This window comes from Jaculus jaculus, chromosome 23 (genome assembly GCF_020740685.1).
Source record: "Jaculus jaculus isolate mJacJac1 chromosome 23, mJacJac1.mat.Y.cur, whole genome shotgun sequence".
Taxonomy (NCBI): domain Eukaryota; kingdom Metazoa; phylum Chordata; class Mammalia; order Rodentia; family Dipodidae; genus Jaculus; species Jaculus jaculus.
This window is the reverse complement of record NC_059124.1, coordinates 4,488,326-4,511,354: the sequence shown is the minus strand read 5'-3', so window position 1 is coordinate 4,511,354 and position 23,029 is coordinate 4,488,326. Positions and strand designations below refer to the sequence as shown.

The window sequence follows — 23,029 nt, the reverse complement described above, 5'->3', positions numbered from 1 at the left end:
AACTTCCAGACCAGGCACAGTCATAGAGGGAGGGATATTTATTGATCCAGGGGAAGTTCATAATGGCAGAAGAAGCTGGCCTGTCTTCACAGGTCCAAGCAGAGAGAGAGAAGCACAAGCCTAAAAGCCAAAAGCCACACAGCACAGCACACTTCAGGAACTCCAGCTAGGCACACTTTGCATATCTTTAGATTGAAATTTCAAACCCGCCACCGCACTTTAAGGTCCCTCCAGCCAGGAGTCTGCAGATGCAGACTACAAACGAATAAAACACTGGATATATTGGGGGCCATCTATTCAAACTACCACAGCATGCCAGGGCTTAAGCCACTGAAATTGAACTCCAGACGCTTGCGTCACCTAGTGGGCATGTGTGACCTTGCACTTGCCTCACCTTTGTGCATCTGGTTAACGTGGGATCTGGAGGGTTGAACTTGGGTCCTTAGGCTTCGTGGGCAAGTGCCTTAACCACTATTATCTCTTCTGCCCTTTTATTTTTATTATTTTATTTTATTTGTTTTTTTTTGTGGTAGAGTCTCACTTTAACTGACCTGGAATTCACTGTGTAGCCTCAGGGTGGCCTCGAACTCACGGCAGTTCTGCCTCTGCCTCCCACGTGCTGGGATTAAAGGTGTGTGCCACCACACCCAGCTCCTTTTATTCTTTATTTATTTATTTATTTTTGTTTTTCAAGGTAGGGTCTCACTCTAGCGCAGGCTGACCTGGAATTCACTCTGTAGTCTTAGGGTGGCCCCAAACTCACAGCGATCCTCCTACCTCTGCCTCCTGGGTGCTGGGATTAAAGTTGTGTGCCAACCACGCCTGGCCTTATTATTTATTTATTTATTTATTTATTTATTTATTGAGATATTTTATTTATTTATTGAGATATGTCTTTGCAGTTTAGGCTGACCTGGAACTCACTATGTAACCCAAGTTGTCCTTGAACTCGAAACAATTCTCCTATCTCAGCCTTCTCAATTCTTCTGATTTATAGGTGTGTGCTCCCACGACCAGCTTCGATGCAAATTTTATGTGTGTGTGTGTGTGTGTGTGTGTGTGTGTGGCATGTATACAGTATGTGTGGTGTGTGTGTGCACACGGATGAGTGTGTGCATGAGCATGCCAGCTGAGGCCCGTGGAGGATGTCAGGCGCCCTTTGGAGCCCGTCTTCTGCCGTCTTTCCTCGCGGCGGAGTTTCACAGTGGAACTGGAGCTGCCGTGGGTCAGACTGGCTGATTAATGATCCCCAGGGATCCTCCCGCGTCTCTGCACCCCACCCCTCGGCGCTGGGGTTCCAGGCGTGTGCAGCCACACCCAGCTTTTCACAGGGGTGCTGGACAACGCTGGGCCCGGGGCCTCACGCGTGAGCAGCAGATGCTCTCACCCACCGAGCCGTCTCCGCAGCTCCGTCCTCCGCAACTGTGAACACGACGCAGGGCCCTCTCTTAGATCTTCATTTTTAAACCCCTCAGCAGTGTTTGCGATTTTCTTTCAAAGACCTGCCACTGGGTTTTCTCCAACTTCCATTGAACACTGCTATTTTTTTATAGCTTCAACTCACTTGATAAATTATTTTAAAGGTTTTAAAAATATTTATCTATTTATTTGGCAGAGAAAGAAGAGGAGAGAGAGGGAGAGAGAATGGGCGCACCAGGGCTGCTAACTTACTTGAAATTCCTCAGTAATCTTTGAACTGGTGGGCTGATTGACTTAACTAATTGTTTTTTGGCTTCTCTTGAATTTTCAATGACAATTATTATTTCTCTTTTCTCCTTTTCCAATTTTGATGTTTTTTTTTAAATTCTTATTCATTTCTTTTTTCTTATTACTTTTCTATTTGGAAACTTTCCTTAATGAAACCACTTTCCCTGGTGTGGTTTGACTTTTTTTTTTTTTTTTTTTCTGAATTTGGCATTTCTAATGGAAAGATTCTCAAGTTGGATTTGAGAATCCCATGCCCTCCCCTGGGGCTGTAGTGGAGGCGGCTGAGAGTTGGTTGCACTGAAACTGGCAGCACAGGAGACCCTCTTGTCTTCTGGGTGTTGCAAACGCATCGTGTCTACGACCCAGTTCCTCACACTGACTTCTCCCCACCAGGAGCAGCAGTGCTTACTGTGGTGTGTGTGTGTGTGTGTGTGTGTGTGTGTGTGTGTGTGTGTGTAGGGAGTGGAAACAGGGCTAACCTGTCTGACGGTTTTACATTCCACCTCTAAGCCGGCACTCTAATGACTGTCCTTGGCGCTCTTCTCTTCTTTGTTTCCATTAATTGTGCGTTAGGAGAATCTTCACCACTAATCTCGCCCCTACCAGACATCTTGCCTGGTTTCTATCTTTTTTGTTCATTATTTATTTATTTATTTGACAGTGACAGAGAGAGAAAGAGACAGAGAGAGAGAGAGAGAGGTTGAGAACGGGCGCGCCAGGGCTTCCAGCCACTGCAGACGAATTCCAGATGCGTGCGCCCCCTTGTGCATCTGGCTAACGTGGGACCTGGGGAACCGGGCCTCGAACCAGGGTCCTTAGGCTTCACAGGCAAGCGCTTAACCGCTAAGCCATCTCTCCAGCCCATGGTTTCTATCTTTTAACCAAGATGTCCTTCGGCATTTCAGACCTCCACACTTGTCCTTTCCCGCAGTATTCTCTTCCCTTTCCTTCCTCTTCTCTTCTCCTTCTCTTTATTTTGTCGTGTTGTGGATGGAGAAACTCAAGGCCTCATGCATGTTAGGCAAACACTCTGGTTCTGTCATTTATTTAAAAAGTTATATTTAAAAATTTACAGAGGGAGGCCTGGAGATATGGCTTAGCAGTTAAGGCACTTGCCAGCAAAGCCAAAGGATCCAGGTTCAACTCCCCAGGACCCATATCAGCCAGATGCATGAGGGGGCGCACGCATCTGGAGTTCGTTTGCAGTGGCTAGAGGCCCTGATGTGCCCATTCTCTCTCTCTCTGCCTCTTTTGCTCTCTCTCTCCTTCCCTTCCTCTCTTTCTTAAATAAATACATACATACATACATATACATAATTACAGTGGGGCTGGAAGGGAGAATTAGTTATGAAAGGTACTTACTTGTTCGAAAAGCCAAGAGCCCAGGTTCAATTCCCCAGGACCCACGAAAAGCCAGATGCACAAAGTGGCACCTGCATTTGGAGTTCTTTTGCAGAGACAGGAGGCTCTGGAGCCCCCATATTCTCTCTCCTTCTCAAATAAGTTTGAAAAATTTTGTTGTGATATTTCTAATCAATACAATATTTTCTTTTTGTTTGCTTTTTTTTTTTTTTGCAGGTTCAAGGAGCATTATTAGACAACTCAGTATGTGGAAAAATAACACCTCAGTTACTGTGGTTTTATTGAGCTGTTTAGGAAGGAAACAAGCAATATAACATTTTCTTTAAAAATGTTCAGATAAACTTGAATCCATAGTCAATGATTAGTTGCTACGTAACTAATGATCACACAGGTGTTATAATTGTAAAGCTAGAACTTTAACTAAGTGGGACATCTGGAAATTTAAAATAAATTACAGCAACCTACATGATTTTAAATGTTTCACTAGATCTCCACTAGTATCGTTGAAATTAACACTAAAACTTTCTCATTCTCATAGTCTTATGTTATTTTTTTATATTGATTTATTTTACTGCCATGTGTATGTGTGTGTGTGTTTGCCAGCATTTCTTGCTTTGGCAAATGAATGCCCACCTGGCTTTATGTTGGTGATTGGGGAATTAAGCCCATGCAGGCAGGGTTTGCTATTGCCCTAGCCCCCAGTCATATACATTTTCATAGTTGAGCTTAAATATATGGTAAAATAAACCATGACTTGACATCTCACAAGGAACTGCCTATATTTCCTGCAATTTAAATGCTTGACCTAGTTTAGGGTGACAAACAGCGCATCTCTAGCTCATTGTTTGCCTTTGTTTTGAAACATTTTTATTGAGAATTGTAATACATGATACTCTAATCAATACATGTTAATCAATATCATACAAAGTGGTTTCTGACGAATGATCTACTACCTCCTGATCTCTCTGTCATGCATTTGGGACATACCAAATCTCAAATAAGTCAAAGAAAACATTCACTGGTTCTCAGTTCGCCCTGTGTTTGCAGAGGGATGCTGGAGGGATGGGACCCCGTGTCTGATGCTTGAACTCAGGGCCAAGCAGCGGCCATGGAGCTGCAGTTAGTTAAGGCATGGGCCGGCTGCTAGGCGTCCTTTGATTGCCTGGTGTTCGCTGTCCCGAGGTGCCGCACTGTCTATCCCTTCCCAAGCAACTGCTCATGTGTTGCTAGACTCACCAGCTAGCCAGCTCTATTTCCAAGCAGAACATTCAGGGTATGTGGGGAGGATGGCCTGCCTTGGCAGAGTCACGTTGACGAAGTCAAGGGATGCTGAAGCCAGATGTCAGAGACAGAGAAATGAGAGACGCTTAGGGAAGCGTTCTGAGAAGACAGAGTGAGCGGTCCATGGCTGTAGTCACTCCGACTCCGGCCACTCAGATTGGTTTCTTACAATTCCCGAACACAGCTTTGTGAAAGGAGCAAGGACACAAGAAGCCCACATAGATGACGATCAGGAGTTCAAATTCATCCTTGGCTACATAGTGAGATTGAGGCTAGCCTGGACTACATGAGACCCTGTCTCAACAAGGTTGGGTGTAACTCAGGAGGCTGAGGCAGAAAGATCAGGTATTCAAGACCAATCTTGGCTGCATAGTGAGTTCAAGGTCAGCCTGAGATACATCTTTACTTCAAGAAAACTAACCACTTCTTTAATCCCAGCACTTGGGAGGCACATGTAGGAGGATTGCAATGAGTTCAAGGCCACCCTGAAACTATGGAGTGAATTCCAGGTCAGACTGGGCTACAGTGAGATCCATCTCAAAAAAAAAACCCAAACCAAACCATAACAAAACAAGAGAGAGAGAGAGAAAATAGAAGAAAAGCATACTTCAGAGCCAGTGTGATGTTGCAGACCTTAATCTTGCATAGTTGTGAGGCTGAGGCTGGAGGACCACTTGAGTGTAGACATCTGAGGCTAGCTGGGGAAATAACAAAATACTTCCCCGGGTTTAGCGGTTAAGCGCTTGCCTGTGAAGCCTAAGGACCCCGGTTTGAGGCTCGATTCCCCAGGACCCACGTTAGCCAGATGCACAAGGGGGCGCACGCGTCTGGAGTTCGTTTGCAGAGGCTGGAAGCACTGGCGAGCCCATTCTCTCTCTCTCCCTTATCTGTCTTTCTCTCTGTGTCTGTCACTCTCAAATAAATAAATAAATAAACAATTTAAAAAAAAAAACCCTCCAAATACCCAAAACCACTTTAGTGACCTTTCATCTATGGAACCAACACCAAGTGGGTGGAGGGCCTGCTGAGCATGCACAGGGCCCTGGGTCCTGCCTCCGTCACCACACAAAATGGATGAGGCGCACTGACTCCTCTCCGAGGGCTGTGATCCCACACGCACATCCCATACTTACGCACATCGCATGCACGAATTTTAAAAAAATCATATATACTCAAAACACGGATTCCTGCCAAAATTGTCGTGAATTTTTCTAAAGTGGTTGGCCAAAATATTCCTCCAGATTGTACGAGGCGCACAGGGCTGCTGCTAAGGCACGGTGGTGGCCCACGTTCAGGGGACTGGGCTCCTTGCTCCGCTGCCCTGCAGAGCCCCTCACTCTGGGTTCTTCTGAGCTGGTGAAGATGTGATTCACCTACGAACACGTGCCTGACCTGGGCGAAGCTTGCGCGAGCAGAGCATGCGCACAGGGACGTGGATGCCGCCGCTCTTGAACCACTGACCTGGGCTGTCAGGTCGACGTGATCTACTGCGCTTGTGTCGACCTGCAGTCTGGCCGATCCATTCCTTGTCGAAGCCTCCCACGATTACTCCACCATTGTCTACTGCTCCCTTAACTATGCTAAGATTCGCTTTACATATTTATGTATTCTGATGTTATATATAGATACATTTGTACTTGTCACATCCTCTTCGGGAGTCTCCTTCATGTGATTCGATAATGACCTTTTGTCTCCAGTTTTTAACTTTAAAGCCCATTTTGTCTTATGTCAGTGAAGACACAACATTTGTTCTCTTTTAGTTATCATTTGCATGGAAAACCTTTCTCCATCTGCTGCTTTTCAGTCATATGTTCTTAAAAGTGGAGTAAATTTCTTACAAGCAATACGTAGCTGGATCCTGTGGGATTTTTTTTTTTTTTTTTTTTTTTTTTTGAGGTAAGGTCTCACTCTAGCTCAGGCTGACCTGGATTATACTATGTAGTCTCAGGATGGCCTCGAACTCATGGTGATCCTCCTACCTCTGCCTCTGATTGGCTAATTTAATTCATTTAAAGTAATTTATTTTGCTGATGAGATGAGCTCATGTATCTGAGACTGGACTTGAACTCATGTTTCTATTTTCTAAACAGTGTGTTTACGCGTGCACTGCCACACCCAGCTTTAATTATAAATAGATGAGCACATTCTGCTGGCATTGTGCTATTTCTGACTGTTTTGTAGTTCCTTCAGGTTACAGTGCATAGCTTCATGTGTGATTTGATGATATTTTTATATTGGCATCCTTTAGTCCTTTTCTTTTTATCTCTTGTATATCTGTGTAGTGCAGATTTTATTCTTTGTGATTTCCACAAGGCTCATATAAAACATCTTAGAGTCGGCTGTAGTAGCTCACGCTGTGAATCCCAACGCTGACGAGGGCATGGTGGTAGGATTGCCCCAAGTTCCAGGCCTTCCTGGGACTACATAGTAAATTCCAGAACAGCCTGGCCCAGAGAGACCCTTCCTTGAAAAAGAAAAGAAAAGTAAATCTGTTAATGATATGCAAGTCATTGCTGACTTACAAGACTGTTGAGTAATGTTTTCACCTTTACAGCAATGCTAACGTGATATGCATTAATACAAACTTACTTCCCGTTTGGAATGCTGAGCTTGCCCGAGCTGGTGGTGTGTGGTGCAATACTTCCTAGATCACCATCCTTGGCAGCAGCGGCTAGTCACAGGGTCACACAGGGAAATATTGTGCTGGGTTGCTATGGTATGATATATGTGAAGTGTATTAGATACACCTTCAACTTACAATGATTTTTGTCAAGACGCAACCCTGTTATAAGCTGAGAAGCACCTATATATTTCTCGCCAAAAATGTTCCCTCAACCATATGCACACGGTCAGCTCGTTACTTGATTCTTCTCCCTGGCTGTCACTGATGTGGTTTTACATCTTTGCCATGTCATTATCATTAACAAAGTACTTTATGTACAGTTAATTGGTGATAATAGGTACTTTCATTTTTTAAAATTTTTTTGTTTTATTTTTATTTATTTATTTGAGAGTGACAGACAGACAGAGAAAGAGGCAGACAGAGAGAGAGACAGACAGACAGACAGAGAGAGAGAGAGAGAGAGAGTGGACGTGCCAGGGCCTCCAGCCACTGCTAACGAATTCCTGACGTGGGCGCCCCCTTGTGCCTCTGGCTAACGTGGGTCCTGGGGAATCGAGCCTCAAACCGGGGTCCTTAGGCTTCACAGGCAAGTGCTTAACCACCAAGCCATCTCTCCCGCCCACTTTCATCTTTTGAGATCGGTCTCATGTAGCCCAGGTGGCCTCAAGCTCACGATATAGTCAAAGAGGACTGAAGTCCCGTTCTTCCTGCCTGCGCCTCTGCCTCCCAAGAGCTGGGACGAGAGGCATGTGCAGCCATGCCTGGCAAGACTGTGCTATTTACATTGGATAGAGCTAAAGATGACTTGTATATTACTACAGCATTTGGAGTTTTACTGCATCTTTTCTTTTATAGTGAATTTTATAGTATCTCCTACGAATTTCTTTCTTTCTTTCTAGATTTCTTTCATTTCAACTTGAAGAAACTCCTTCAGGAGCTGGGTGTGGAGGAGCATACAATCACGAGCTCCTGGCCAGATGCTGTCAAAACCAAGTCAAGGCTGGAGATGTGGCTTAGCAGTTACGGCGATGGCCTGCGACGCCTAAGGACCCACTTTCGACTCTCCAGATCCCACATTAGCCAGACGCACCAAGGTGAGGCAAGTGCAAGGTCGCACAAGCCCATTAGATAGTGCAAGCATCTGGAGTTCGGCTGCACTGGCTGAAGTCCTGGCGTGCCAACTCTCTCTCTCTCTCACACGCACACACATACACAAACAAACAAACAAAAACAAGTCAATTCACACCAGGCTAAAATAAAACAAAACGAAAAAAGGCATGTCTTTTGGCACTCCCTAGAGGGAAAGTCCAGTGCTGAACTATCAGGTCTGGGAAAGTCTCTTCCTTCATTTATGAAGGTCAGTCTTGGTGGGAGAATATTTTGGTCGGCGTTGGTGAGACTCTACACCCCTTTCCTTAGTCATTCCAATTTGTTCCATGCTCTTCTGGCCTGCAAGCTATCTCCCAAGCAATCTGCTGACAATCAAGGGGGTCCCCTTGCCTTGCAAGTCATGATTTGCTTTCCTTTGCATACCAATGGCCTTGCCTTTTCCAGAGCAGGGAGGATTTCTGCCCTTTGTCCAGTTTGCCTATTTAGAGCATCTTGCTGTTTAGCCCAGGTTGGCCTCCAGATAGCAATCCTCGGCCACCCACATGCGGAGACTGCAAGCGCTCAACATCAGCCTTGCTTCCTCCCCTCTTCCTTCCCTCCCTCCCTCTCTGTCTCCCTTTCTCCTTCCCTCCTACCTTCCCTTCCTCCCTCTCTGCCTGTCTTCTCCTTCCCTCCCTCCCTTGCTTCCTTCCTTCTTTCATGCTGACAATTGAAGCCAGAGCTTTGCATGTGCCAGATAAGTGCTTTACCAGGCTGATAGCTTTCATTATGCAAAATTCCTTCTTAGATGAGAGGATTCAGTCGAAGGGGGATTTGGGAGGATGGAAAGGGAAGGTGATGGAGGTGAGTGTGAGATCATCCTACGTTGTCTATGTTTATGGAAGTTGTCAAAAGAAATTCCTCTTTCTTTTCTTTCCTTTTTTTTTTTTTTCCAAGGTAGGGTTCTCACTGTGGCCTAGATGGACCTGGAATTCACTATGTAGTCTCAGGCTGGCCTTGAACTCACAGTGATCCTCCTACCTCAGCCACCTGAGTGCTGGGATTAAAGGCGTGTTGCTACCATGCCTGGCTTCTTTCCTTTTTTTTTTTTTTTTTTTTTTTTTTTGAGGTAGGGTCTCACTCTGGTCCAGGCTGACCTGGAATTAACTCTGTCATCTCAGGGTGGCCTTGAACCCATGGCAATCCTCCTACCTCTGCCTCCCGAGTGCTGGGATTAAAGGCGTGCGCCACCACGCCCGGCTTCGGCTTCTTTTCTTTTTGAGACAGGGTCTCACTATATAGCTCTGGCTGACCTTAAACTTTCTATGTAGCTGAAAATAAATTTCTGTCCATCCTGTCTGTACTTTCTCAATGCTGACATTGCAGGCACACATCACCACCCATGGTTATATCTAATTTAAATGAATAATGTTCTCAGTTAGGAAGCTATACGAATTCTCAAGATTCTAATCCTTTAACAAATCTTGTTTACCAGTAACAATAATTACAATAATTTTATTTTCTTTCTTTTAAAAAATACTTTAGTTTTATTTGTTTATTTATTTGACAGAGAAAAAGGGAGTTTAAAAATATTTTAGTTTTATTTATTTATTTATTTGACAGAGAAAGAGGGAGGGAGAGAGAGAGAGAGAGAGGGAGAGAGAGAGAGGGAGAGAGAGAGGGAGAGAGAGAGAGAGAAAGAGAATGGGCATGCCAGGGCCTCTAGCCACTACAAATGAACTCCAGATGCATGTGCACCTGGCTAATGTGGGTCCTGGGGAATTGAACCAGGGTCCTTTGGCTTTGCAGGCAAACACCTTAACTGCTAAGCCATACCTCCAGCCCCATTTTATTTTCTTTTTACTTGATGGGGATATTGTGGTTGACCACAAAGAAATTTCCATAATCTCCATGTGACATAAGGATAAAGAGAAGACAATGCAGGGTGAACTTGGATATTTAATCCTTTAAAAAATATTTAATTTATTTGAGAAAGAAAGAAGCCGAGAGGGAGAGAGAGAGAGAGAGAGAGAGAGAGAGAAAGAGAGAGGGAATAGGCATGCCAGGGTCTCCAGCCACTGCAACCAACTCCAGATGCATGTGTCCCCTGGTGCATCTGGCTTTTGTGGGTCCTGGAGAATCGAACTGGGATCCTTTGGCTTTGCAGGCAAACATCTTAACCCCTAAGCCATCTCTTCAGCCCCAATCCTTTTTTAAAAAAAATAGGTAAGGAAGTATAACACAGATTAACAACATAGACCCAGTGAATTTAATGATATCATTTGCCTCTCTGGTGGAGAAGTGTGTATGGGGGGGTGTAAAAATAAGCACAATATGAAAGTAGTGGAGGAGGAAAAACGGGGGGTGGAAAGGTTTCAATGAGGATAGGGGTAGGGGAATTGGAAAGGAAGGGGTGAAGGGAGGGCTAGCCATAACTAAAGAAGTATGAATAAAGCTATATAGAACTTTCATAAGGCAGTCAAAAATATAATAAAAATATTTGGGCCATAAAGGTGACTTGGCAGATAAAGGTGCTTGCTTGCAAAGCCTGGTGGTCTCGGTCCGATTCCCCAGCACCCACGTGAAGCCAGATGCAGAAAGTAGCCCGTGTACTTAGTGTTTGTTTGCAGTGTCAAGAGGCCCTGGTATGCCCATTCTACGTCTATCTTTGTTTCTCTCTGTCTCTCAAAGAAAGAAATTCGTATATCCCAGCAACATGACGCTGTCTACGAGAGTTACCAGCAATGATTTGGCTCTGTCAGCATTGGGTCATGAGGCCTGATCCTCTCTGAGGAGCTCCTGGCACTTAATGTTTTCAGAGGAAGGGAGAGTCTTTTCTTCACTGGAGAGATGCCATGTTCCAGTAAACAATTGCTTATCAATGCTCAGGTAACGCTAATTCAACTCAGTGGGTCTCTCTCTCTCTCTTACACACACACACACAAAGAGACATGAATGTCGGAGGGGAAGACTAGTTGGGAAGAAAAAAGTGTTCAACAGGAATGGGAGGGAGGTCAGAGCGACTAAATGGAGATTGAATATAATCAAAATAAGTTGTATACGTGTATAAAATTGCCAATAAAAAGAAAAAAATCCCTGCCTAGTAAGAGGAAAATGACATCGAAATAGAAGAGAAACTGCTTAGAAAGAAGAAGGGAGTCCGTTGAGGGGGATTTGGGGGTGGAAACGGGAGGGTGTTGGGAGAAGACTGATCGTTGCAGGTTGTCTGTGTGGATGGGAGTTGTCAATGAAACATTAAAACGTAAGTACTATGAAGGAAACCGCCTCCTGTCTCAGGAGCACGAACAGCCGTAAGTGGTCTTCAGTGATTCACTAGCTGCGTCGTACTGTGTTCAGTGACTTCTGTACTGTTCATCTTTGCTTGCATTTCCAGCTCTCCCAGCAATCTCAGCCACCTGTAGAAATCTGCAAGAGAAGCTGTCCCTAAATGCTGGGATGGAACGCTTTCCAAAGAGGATTCACGGAGAATGAGGCCGCCAAGCAGCAGTGGGGTCCTCCAAGCCTGCTGGTGATGCAGCCTGCGACCCCCCTCAGCGGAAGCTTGGGGGTCTTGATTCCGGGCAGGCCTGGGCTATAGAGTGAGACCCCTGTCTCAAAAAGAAAGAAAAAAAAGGTCCCCAAAACAAACCAAACAAGTATGGAGTAAAGGGGGAAGGATGACAGTTGTAACTTTGTCTTCCTGGTATGTTTTGGATCCTTTGGGATTCACTTGTGTCAAGGGTTGGGCAACACGTTATAATTAATTGTATAAGCCACCAATTCCCAAAGGCCTAGGAGAGAGACAAACCACTTTTTTTGTTGTTGTTGTTTTGTTTTTTTTTTTTTTGTTTTTCAAGTTCAGGTCTCACTCTAGCCCAGGCTGACCTGGAATTCACTATGTAGTCTCAGGGTGGCCTTGAACTCCTACCTCTGCCTCCTGAGTGCTGGGATTAAAGGCGTGCACCACCACACCTGGCAAGATAAGCCACTTTTAAATGGAAATACCAACAAAGTTCACAAGCCTTTCATATTCAGGAAAGTGCTTAGGGAGGACAAATGTCCTCTAAAGTCCTTGATCTTGGCATCTATTTTATTTTTATTTATTAGTGACAGAGAAGGACAGAGAGACAAATAAAGAGAATGGCCTGCCAGGGCCTCCAGCCACTGCAAACAAACTCCAGATGTATGCACCACCTTGTGTATATGGCTTATGTGGGATTTGGGGAATTGAACCTAGGTCCTTAGGTTTCCCAACCAACTGCCTTAAGTACTAAGCCACCTCTCCAGCCCTTGATATCTATTTTAAATTTCTGTAAATATAAATGCCACATTGAAAAAAACATGAGTTAAAATTCAAATTTTATTTCTGATTTGTGTCCTATAATGGATAATATAAATTTGACAAAGGGCTGGAGAGATGGCTTAGCAGTTAAGCGCTTGCCTGTGAAGCCTAAGGACCCCGGTTCGAGGCTCGGTTCCCCAGGTCCCACGTTAGCCAGATGCATAAGGGGGCGCATGCGTCTGGAGTTCGTTTGCAGTGGCTGGAAGCCCTGGCTCGCCCATTCTCTCTCTCTCCCTCTATCTGTCTTTCTCTCCGTCTGTCACTCTCAAATAAATAAATAAATAATGAACAAAAATATTTAAAAAAAAAATTTGACAAAATTGTTTAAACCTAAAAAAAATTTTATTTATTTGCAGGGAGAGAGGAAGAGAGAGAATGGGCACCAGGGCCTTTTGTTGCTGCAAACTCCAGACTAATATGCACTTTGTGCATTTGGCTTTATGTGGGCCATGGTGAATCGAACCCAAGCTGTGAGGTTTTGCAAACAAGCACCTTAACAGCCGAGTCACCTCTCCAGCCCTAGTTAAACTTTTAAGCCTTCACTTTATTTTCTTGCCCCCACTTTTTTTTTTTTTTTTTTTTGAAGTAGGGCTTCACTCTGGCCCATGCTGCCTTGGAACTCACTTCGTAGTCCAGGCTGGCCTCAGACTCAAGGTGATCCTTCTATCTCTGCCTCCTGAGTGCTGGGATTAAAGGTGTGCACCACCATGCCCTGCTTTATTTTCTTTATGAGTTAGAGAATTGACGAAAGACAAAAATTCTTTGTTTGTTTTAATTAAAGTTTTGTAAGTTAAACTTAAATTAGCATAGAAGTAAGTAGAATTCATTCTAGTAGTTCCTATATCCACGCTGTTACATACTTGGCTGTAATTTACCTTCCGCCCCTACTGCGTCCGCCTCTCCCCTCTGACCTCCTTTTGGCTGGCTGCCTTCCTTTCCCCCCAAAGTACCCCCTTCTGCTTCCTGGACACATGTGTCTTATTACCCGCTTTTTCTTCCTCCACGCTGAAGCCCTCCTCTTTGTTTCTCATGATTCCTTTTCTACTTTCATGACCTACACAGACGCACATATTAACACACATCTACATATACACGGACAGACATACTTTCAAGTCTAGATTCTATGTGTTAGAGAAAACATGGTCTTTGTCTTTCTGAGTAAAGCTTATTTTGCTTAACAGAATGGTTTCCTGTTGTGTCCACTTTAGGGAGATTCATTTTATTGCTTGTAGAGATGCTTTTTAATTTTATATAATCCCATGTGTCAATTCCTAAGATTATGGCCTGTACTATAGGTTCCTTTTCAGAAAGCCCTTGTCCATGACTCTATCTTGAAGCATTTTCCCCTGGCAGGTCTTATATTAAGTTCTTTGATTTATCCTGAATTAATATGTGTGCAGGGAGATATATGGATGTACTTTTCCTCTTCTTTTTTTGTATACATTTTTTTGCTATTTTTATTTATTTATTTGAGAGTGACAGAGAGAGAAAGAGGCAGATAGAGAGGGAGAGAATGGGCACGCCAGGGCCTCCAGCCACTGCAAATGAACTCCAGATGTGTGCCCCCCCTTGGGCATCTGGCTAACGTGGGACCTGGAGAACCGAGCCTCGAACCGGGGTCCTTAGGCTTCACAGGCAAGCGCTTAACCACTAAGCCATCTCTCCAGCCCTACTTTTCTACTTCTATATATAGCGGCCCTATTTTCCTAGCATCATTTGTTAAAAAGACTGTCTTCTCTTCCAATTCATGTTTTTGAAATTTTTGTCAAAGATTAGATGATTTTATTTCTACAGATCTATTCCTGGGACTTCTAATTGTATTTTATTGCTATTCCTTTCTCTTCCCTCTCTTTTTGAGGCATAGTTCCTGTTTGATTATTCTTTGTCCAGTTTTTTTTTTTTTAATTTTCCCAATCAGCTGGATGTTTAAGTTTGTTTAAAATGTTTGTCGAGATTTCATTTTGAGCTTCCATGTCTTGGGTCCCCTCTAAGCTTTCACTGGAGGCTTCCATTGAGGCGTTAGTTGGCGTTGATTGGGGTCCCTCTGCTGGGTTTTCTGTGTTGTGGTCTGTCCATCTGGAGGGCAGTTCTCTCAGTTTGGATGCAACAGTAGCAGCTCTTGTGTTGCCTGAGTTGGGTGGCCTGGTCTAAATTGTTCCCCAGAGATGTGGGATTGAAGATGCCGGATTGGATGCGCTCGATCCTGCAGAGGGTCTGCTTTGTGTGTGCCCTCGCTGGTGAATCTCTGTAGGACTCTGGGAGGCCTGGCTACTATGCTGGGCACTGACTTCCGGATCTATTGTCTGTCGGGAGAGAGATCAGCTCCAGGCTTCTCCAGGGGGCTGAAGCTCATACAGAAACTTCTGCCTGAGCCCTCCTTCAGAAAAAAAAATGGGGAGCTGGGGGATATTGCAAGGTGGGAGTGAGAAGTAGAATCCGAGTTGGTGAGCTGCTCCCCACTGACCTGTTCCTGGCTGGCTCTCACCCAAGCAGTTGCTCTGGAATGGTCTAGCCCTGGTGCATAATCTCAGCCTCCCAACGGTGCCCCACGCCTGCTCCCCTCTGGCCTTGTACCAGCTTGCTCCCTCCCCGGCTGGCACCTTGGAATGGCATCTGACCCTGGAGAGCAACCTGGGTTATGTCTTGACTCTGTCAGGCATGGTTTACATTATACTCTTTGGTCATGTTCATTTGGGATTCAAAATGCTTCTTGCTTTTGGATACATACTCTCTTCTCTTGGTTTTGGTTAACTGCCTGCCATAGTTGTATTGAATAGATTCTCAGTGTCGTCGCTGCTTATTGAATCTCCTCATTTATTCATGGGTTCTCACACATTGATCACATTGATGGAACTCCAAGGTTCTTGGGCATTGTTGCTTGACTAGGATTTCTTTGATTTTCTTCATCCCTGAGACTTCTTTTTTAATTTTTATTTTTCTTGCTTCATTCAGTCTACTGAAAATACTTTCCACTGTTTTTTATTTTATTATTATTATTTTTGAGGTAGGGTTTCACTCTAGCACAGGCTAACCTGGAATTCACTATGTAGCCTCAGGATGGCCTTGAACTCATGGGGATCCTCCTACCTCTGCCTCCTGAGTGCTGGGATTAAAGGTGTGAGCCAGCACGTCCACCCTCCACTGTGTTTTTAAGCTTTTCATTCATTGAGTTTATCATTTCTGAAATTTCTGTTGTTTCAAAATCTTAATTTCTTTGCTGAAATTTTCTGTGTTGCTGATATTTTCATCCATGTTTCTGATTTTTTCTTCCTCTATATTTCTTTTATCCTCTATTTTGCTGACTTTCCTCTAAATCTGGATAGAATTCATCTGCTTGCTGGTCTCCTCTTGCTGTTCGCTATCTCTACTACCAGTGAACTTCTGAATTCTTCGTGTTGTGTTTTACATGCTCCAGTACATTTTAGTTCAGTAGCTGTTCAGTTATGATCTTTTAGAGGCTCTTGTTACTTGTATTTTTTGTGTTTGTGGGTTTCTAGTTGCTCATCTTTGTTGTAGATAACTCTTTTGGTTTTATTTGGGGATATTTTAAACTTTTTAGTGACAATTCCATAACATAGACACTATGTCATGATCATAATCTCCTCCAGCCAAACACTTTGCCCCCCTTCCAAATCATCCCTCCACTGAGCCCCTTCTTCCCAATTAGTCTCTCTTCTATTTTTTAAATTTTATTTATTTATTTGCAAGCAGAAAGAGATAGAGAGAAGAGAGACCAAGAGAGAATGAGCACGCCAGGGCCTCCAACCACAGCAAACAAACTCCAGACACATGTGTCCCTTGTGCATCTGGCTTATGTGGGTCCTGGGGAATTGAACTTGGGTCCTTTGGCTTTGCAGGCAAATGCCTTAATCACTAAAACATCTCTCCAGCCCTCTCTTCTTCTTCTTCTTTTTTTTTAGAGAGAAGAGAGAGAGAGAAAGAGAGAGAGAGAGAGAGAGAGAGAGAGAGAGAGAGAGAGAGAGAGAGAATTGGTGCATCCTCAGATGGCAACAGGCAAAAGTGCAAGCTAGAACATTCTCCCTGTTTTTGAGATTGCATTTCACTATATAGCCCAGGATGATCTTCAAATCATGGTGGGCATCCCATCGCAGCTTTCCAAATTCTGGGGTTACAGGTATGAGCCCCTGCACCCAGGCTCTCTTTCTTCACCTAAGTCTAAATCCTGTAAGGTCATGCTAATAACGTTTGATTGACATTAACATTTTAGAGGAGAAAATGAAAGAAGTGTAACTATTGGGAAATAACTACCTTTCATGATGTATAGAGGCACTGTTCTTCACTTTTGCTGTTGTGAAACACTGTTGTTTCATAATGATTTCACAGGTGGGAGGTGCCAGTAAGGAAGACAATGGCTAGTTCATCCATGAACGGAACATGCTGCTTTCAAATTTGCACCCCTAGATGGAGCCCTTGGAGGAGTAATGATTTCAGAAGACACCATAGACCTCACAGAGTTAAATGATAGTCATGTTCTTTTAGAATCTCCTTCACAGTCAGAAAAGTCAAGGGACTTTTGCATTCAGATTTATAATCCAAATTTAAAATCCCTACAATGTATTTCACAGATTTTTAAATTGGTTTTGCATAAACAAAATGACAAGCTGAGATGATCCTTTTCTCCTATTTCTGTTTCTGGGTTCTCCCTTTCCTTTGCGCTCCTTTGACATGAGGTTGTATTGTGCCAGACCTGATTGTGCACATTTGTAATGCCATCTCTTGGGAGGCTGAGGTAGTTGGTCCTGAGGTTGAGGGCAGCCTCAGCTACATAGCAGAGCTCATGTGCCAAAAGTGAAGATCCAATGGCAGCCAAACAACACATTTGGAATGAAATTAAAAATTCAACAGTTTTCTGGCTGGAGGGATGGCTTAGCGGTTAAGGCGTTTGCCTGAAAAGCCAAAGGACCCAGGTTTGATTCCCCAGGTTCTACTTTAGCCAATTGCACAAGGGGACGCAGACGTCTGGAGTTCACTTGAAGTGGCTGGAGGCTCTTGCACTCCCATTCTCTCTCTCTCTCTCTCCCCTTCTTTTTCTGCCAAATAAATAAAAATATTTAAAAAATTAACAGTTTTCTTGTAAAAGTTCTGTGATTCACAGAAAAGAACCATACTTATTACTTTTCCATGGACACCAAGATTTACTGAACATTAGTGTGCCAGGATACCCACTTGATATGATGTTATTGAGTATCTCAAACTGTTGTGAGCTAATTAAAGGGCTCGGAACTCCAGTCTTATTTATTTCTCCTTTAGATATACTTTAATTTGTTTATTTGGGAGAGAGAGAGTTTGTGCTTCAGGGTCTCTTGCTGCTATAACTGAACTCCGTACGCATGTGGTACTTTGTGCATCTGGCTTTATGTGTATTGGGGAATTGAACTTGGGTCAGCAGGATTTGCAAACCAGTACCTTTAATCACTGACTCATCTCATGAGCCCCTAAAAGTGTTCGTCAATCCTGTTGGTCCAGGTTCCATTCCCCAGCACCCATGTTCAGTGGGATGCAGGTTGATGTATGCACCTGTGATCCCAGCATGCCTACGCAATGGGAGACTGAGTCAGGAGAATCCAAAGCACAGACAGCTCCTCTGACCTCCACAAGTGTGCCAGGGCATGTGTGTGCCCATGTGCCTATACACATATACCACCAAATGCATTTGATAGATGGTTTGGTGCCTAATCTGTCTCTCATAACTGTAGGCAGGTTGAGATTATAGACAGACATATGCATCCCATTATTTCAGATTTCTTTTTATTATTTTAGAGGGAAAGGAGAGAGAGAGAGAGATAGAAGGGGGGAGAGAGAATTGGCGTGCCAGGGCTTCAGCCCCTGCAATGGAACTCCAGACTCTTGCACCACCTAGCGAGCATGTGCGACCTTGCGCTTGCCTCACCTTTGTGCATCTGGCTTATGTGGGATCTGGAGAGTAGAACATGGGTCCTTAGGCTTCACAGGCAAGTGCCAAAACCACTAGCCCATCCCTCTAGCTCTATTTCTGACTTCAAAAAAATTTCTGACTATAAAAGATGCCAGGCTCTGCCAACGGGGGTAGGTAGTGCTGTGGAAGACCTGCTGGTTCCTCCCAAGGGGTTGAGGAGGAAGATGAGTGTACGATGACTCAGAAACCTCTCCTGGCCACCAGAGGAAAACCACACTGAGTCAGGAGTCTTGTGGAAGCGGGAACTCACAGGAACTCGCTTTATTGCTATGAGCAGAAGGCGGGGATTTTAGGATGGGGGGGGAGGGTGTTCAGGGCCAATAGTAAACTGTGACTATTGAAATGGTAATTACAATTCCTGTGCAGAAGTGGCAGGCCAGAAGCCATTAGGCGTCTTGCTGAGTCCTAGCTGGCCAGAGACAGGTCGCCAAACTTTAGCTAGGTTCAGGAAATTCCACTAGGCCTCACGCCTGGGCCTTTCAGGGCCCAACAAAAAGATATTTAATTTATTTTAGAGAGAGGCATAGACAGAGAGAGAGAGAGAGAGAGAGAGAGAGAGAGAGAGAAAGAGAGAGAGAGAGAGAGAAGGTGGGTGCACCAATGCCTCCAGCCACTGCTAATGAACTCCAGATGCACGTGCCACCTTGTGTATCTGGCCTACGCAGGTCCTGGGGAATCAAACCTGGGTCCGTAGATTTTGTAGGCAAGTGCTTTAACTGGTAAGCCACCTCTCCAGCCCTATTTCTGACTTTTACGTGGGTTTTGGGAATCTAAACTCTGGTCATCAGGCTTGTAGGATAAGTGCGTTTAACTGCTGAGTGCCCTCCCAAGCCCTAAGGTTTTTAATATGGCTAATATTTCTGGTTTGGGACTAGATTGAAAAGTACACCTCAGTGCCACATGGTTTTAGGGAAGGACAGCTGATAAAAGTAATGTGCTCATTTCAAACTTCTGACCAGGATGAGTTTTTGCTAGGTATCCAAATTGGTCAATCCCAACTCACACATAGAGGTTTTGGTCTGTCAGGCTTGTGGCCTGGTACAACTTCTTTTCAGTGTCCCTATGGGCTTCATCAGATTTCCGCACTAAGTCTACACATTGGCAAGTATGACAATCCAGGTACCTTTTGATGTTCTACTTCCAAGGCAGTCATATTAGGTGCCCCATTTTACTGAAAATGCCACTTGTTCCATGCTCACTGGCACCCCACAGGGCAGCTGCATTGTGGCATGATACCTCACCTTCATATTTCTCTCCAGCTTCAGCTCGTGCTAGGGCAATAAGCACTGGGCCCTTCATGGCCTGTGGCAATGGACAGCCACACAACCAGTTCTCTCGCAGAGCTTCATTCTCACCACATTTTTCTTGCTGTGCCCCACTTCCTCTCTTCAGGAATGGGCATGTTTACTCTGTGCCACTATATGTTGGAGTATGTAATTTGTTCTGTGATTTTACAGTGAGTCACAGTTAAGAGATTTCCTTGAGGCTCAGAAGAGACTTGGTGCTTTTGAATAGTGGTGGAACTGATAGAGACTGTAGGCTTTTGAAACTTGAAGCTGAACTGAATGCATTTTGTATCATGAGATGGCCATGAGCCAATGAGGGCCAGGGACAGAATTTATCTCCTTGAACTTTACAGAGAAATAAGCCCATCTTAAGCTACCTCTTGTCAGGTGTTTGGTTATGTCAATAAGTCAATAACTAATACAGATGACATTTCTTCTAAGCAGCAGTACAAGCTGACAAGTAATGTACATGAACATCTCTTTTTTTTAACTTTATTTTTATTTTATTTTATTTTAGAGAGAAAGAGAGACAGAGAGAATTGGCACACCTCGGCCTCAGCCACTGTCATCGAACTCCAGACGCTTGTGCCACCTAGTGGGCATGTGCGACCCTATGCCTGCTTCACCTTTGTGCATCAGGCTTACATGGGATCTGGAGAGTCTAACATGGGCCCTTAGGCTTCACAAGCAGGTACCTTAACTGCTAAGCCATCTCTCCAGCCCTACACTAACATTTCCAAAGTCACTCGTATCCCTTCCCACGAGTTTTGCATTACAATATTGTATTGCATTAAAATCTTAAACAGAATTTTGAATGGCATTTCTAATAGTTAACTGATAGTAATCAAAGAACAGTTTATTATTAACAAGCTTGTGATATGGATCAATGAACACAGATTTTAGGATCTGACATAATTCAGTTAACCAAAGATGTGTGATTTCTATCTTATTATAGAGGTAAGTCTTCCTTGACGTGTTAATTTGAAATTGCATGCGTATGTGTTGAGTATCTATTATATAAGTGATACAAAAGTGGCATGTACTGTGACTTACTGTCCTCAGGGAGTCAACAATCTTCACAGGAGAGGAAGGCTAGAATGTACCTAGTAAAGTAGTATGTCAAAGAAGTGTGTGTGTGTGTGTGTGTGTCTGAACCCAGGACCTTGCACATGACAAGCAAGCACTCTATTTCTGAGTAATACCCTCTGACTTCTATGTATGAAATTAGAATTTTACTGCAAGATAACATAATGCAAGCAAGGGTTACATGCTCCAAGAACCTGCAGGGTTAAAACTGTGGTATTAGAATTAAACAAAAAGAGATCGAAATGGGAAGGGAAGAGGGAGAGGATGGTACCAACACATGCTGTATTCATAGTATGTATATCGTAATAAAAAAAGAAAGGAAAAAGAGATTCAAATGTCTAGGCAAAGCAAGTCTAAAGAGAATCTATTTGACTGGTCCCTATGATGTCCCCTTGAAGAAAAAAAATACAGAAATGTGAGCCAGTTTTCAATCATTTTTCTGTGAATGCCTCCAGATGCCGTTCCACTTGCATGCCCAGTGCTCAGATGCCTCACTGTGGAGGCTGTCGGCCCGGCTTCTACGTTGCCCACTGAATACAGCCTGGGATTTCTAGATCTAACCCTTTCTTGGTCTTTTAATTTTGTTGTTTTTTTCAATTTTTATTTATTTACTTATTTGAGAGAAAGAGGCAGAGAGAGAGAAAGGGAGAGAGAGAGAGGGAGAGACTGGGCATGCTAGGGCCTTGAGGCACTGCAAATGCCAGATACACGTGCCACCCTGTGCATGTGACTGACGTGGGTCCTGGAGGATGGGGCCAAGGCAAGCGCCTTACATGCTAAGCCATCTCTCCAGCCCTTTATTTTGTTCTTAACCTGGTTTCCTGCTTTAAATTTGTATTTGAGTAACATATATCATTAAATGAAGATGTAAAACAGAATGTATAATTCATATTACAAAGAGGAATAGTGGATTAAGTAATAAAAATCAAAAACTCACTGAAGAAATATGATTAAGTACATGCTGGTTTTTTTCTCTGACTCATTTCTTTTTTCTTTTCTTTCCTACTTATTTATTTATTTATTTATTTTCTGAGGCAGGGTCTCACTCTAGCCCAGGCTGACCTAGAATTCACTATGGAGTCTCAGGGTGGCCTTGAACTCTCGGCAAACCTCCTACCTCTACCTCCCAAGTGCTGGGATTAAAGGCGTGCACCAACATATTCAGCTGGCTCTGACTTATTTCTGATTTTTTCTCTTCTGATAGCTGTCCTTTGTTCTCAATCAAACCTTGCTTTTAATAAAGAACAGAAAAGAAAAGGTAATCGTACCTAGTCTTCAAATGGGCAATACATGAACTTACTACTTCTTGAATTCATTTGTAGAATGCGCTTGGTAACCACTCTCAATTAGTCTCTGGGGTCCCATTCTGTCTCATTTCTCTAGATTCCAAAGTCTCCAGTGAGCTCACCAAGTGTCCACATGAACCTGATTTTTTTAAGTTTGCATACTTCATTTGTTCATAGTACTGTGTGTGTGTGTGTGTGTGTAATCACAAGTATGATATGTACAATTAGAAGTGATAATTGGAAGATTCTGGTATAACATAGCTCTCATGGAAATGCATTGTAAGACAGGGAAGGTATGCAGTAATCATCTCTTGAAGCAACATTTGCATACGTCCACCCGTTTGAAAAAAAAATCATATATGTGCACATTAAACCTTTTTTGAGCCTGCATTTAAAAATTATTTATTTTTGTGTGTGCAATGTGGTGTGTGTGTTTGTGTGTGTTTTGGAACTGCAAATAAAATCCCATCCAGTTTTATGTGGGTGGCTGGGAAATTGAACCCAAGTGGTCAGACTTTGCAAGCAAACTCCTTTAACTGCGGAACCACCTCCCAGGCTCCTATCAGCTTGCCTTTGACGCAGCTGTTTATCCTCTTTCTTTCCAACTTATTTTCTGGTATGGCTTGCTGGTATTAATTGTACCTAAATTTGTTTCTCAAAAGATTGAGCTCTCGGGGGGAGGGAGGGCATTATCATGGGATATTCTTTATAATCATGGAAATTGTTAATAAAAAAATTGAAAAGAAAAAAAAAAGATTGAGCTCTCCTTTTCTCTCTCCTCTCTTTCCTCTCTCCCTCTTTTTTTCCTCCATCTTTCCCTCCCTTTCTTCTTTCCTTCCTTTGTTTTTGTTCCTGATCTCATGCCACCCATGCTTCAAACTCTGTACAACCGAAGGTGACCTTGAACCCCCATCCTCCCGCCCGCACTTCCCAAGTGTGGGGTCCCGGGGGTGGGGTGTGCACCACCACACACAGCCTGAGGTCGCTTTATTTTAATCTGTCTGCTAGCTC

At 43.7% G+C, this 23,029-nt stretch overlaps 1 protein-coding gene across 1 annotated transcript in view; it reads right to left on the bottom strand.

Moving 5' to 3' along the window:
- Positions 1-19,659, bottom strand: part of Ybx3 (Y-box binding protein 3) — a 77,724-nt gene extending 58,065 nt beyond the window's left edge. Inside the window, exons 1-3 of the mRNA XM_045139791.1 lie at positions 19,602-19,659; positions 13,390-13,458; positions 5,743-5,925 (exon numbers count right to left, since the gene is read on the bottom strand). Coding sequence (XP_044995726.1) covers positions 5,743-5,925; positions 13,390-13,458; positions 19,602-19,659 — 310 coding nt within the window. The remainder of the gene's footprint in view (positions 1-5,742; positions 5,926-13,389; positions 13,459-19,601) is intronic.
- Between the last annotated feature and the right edge of the window lie 3,370 nt (positions 19,660-23,029).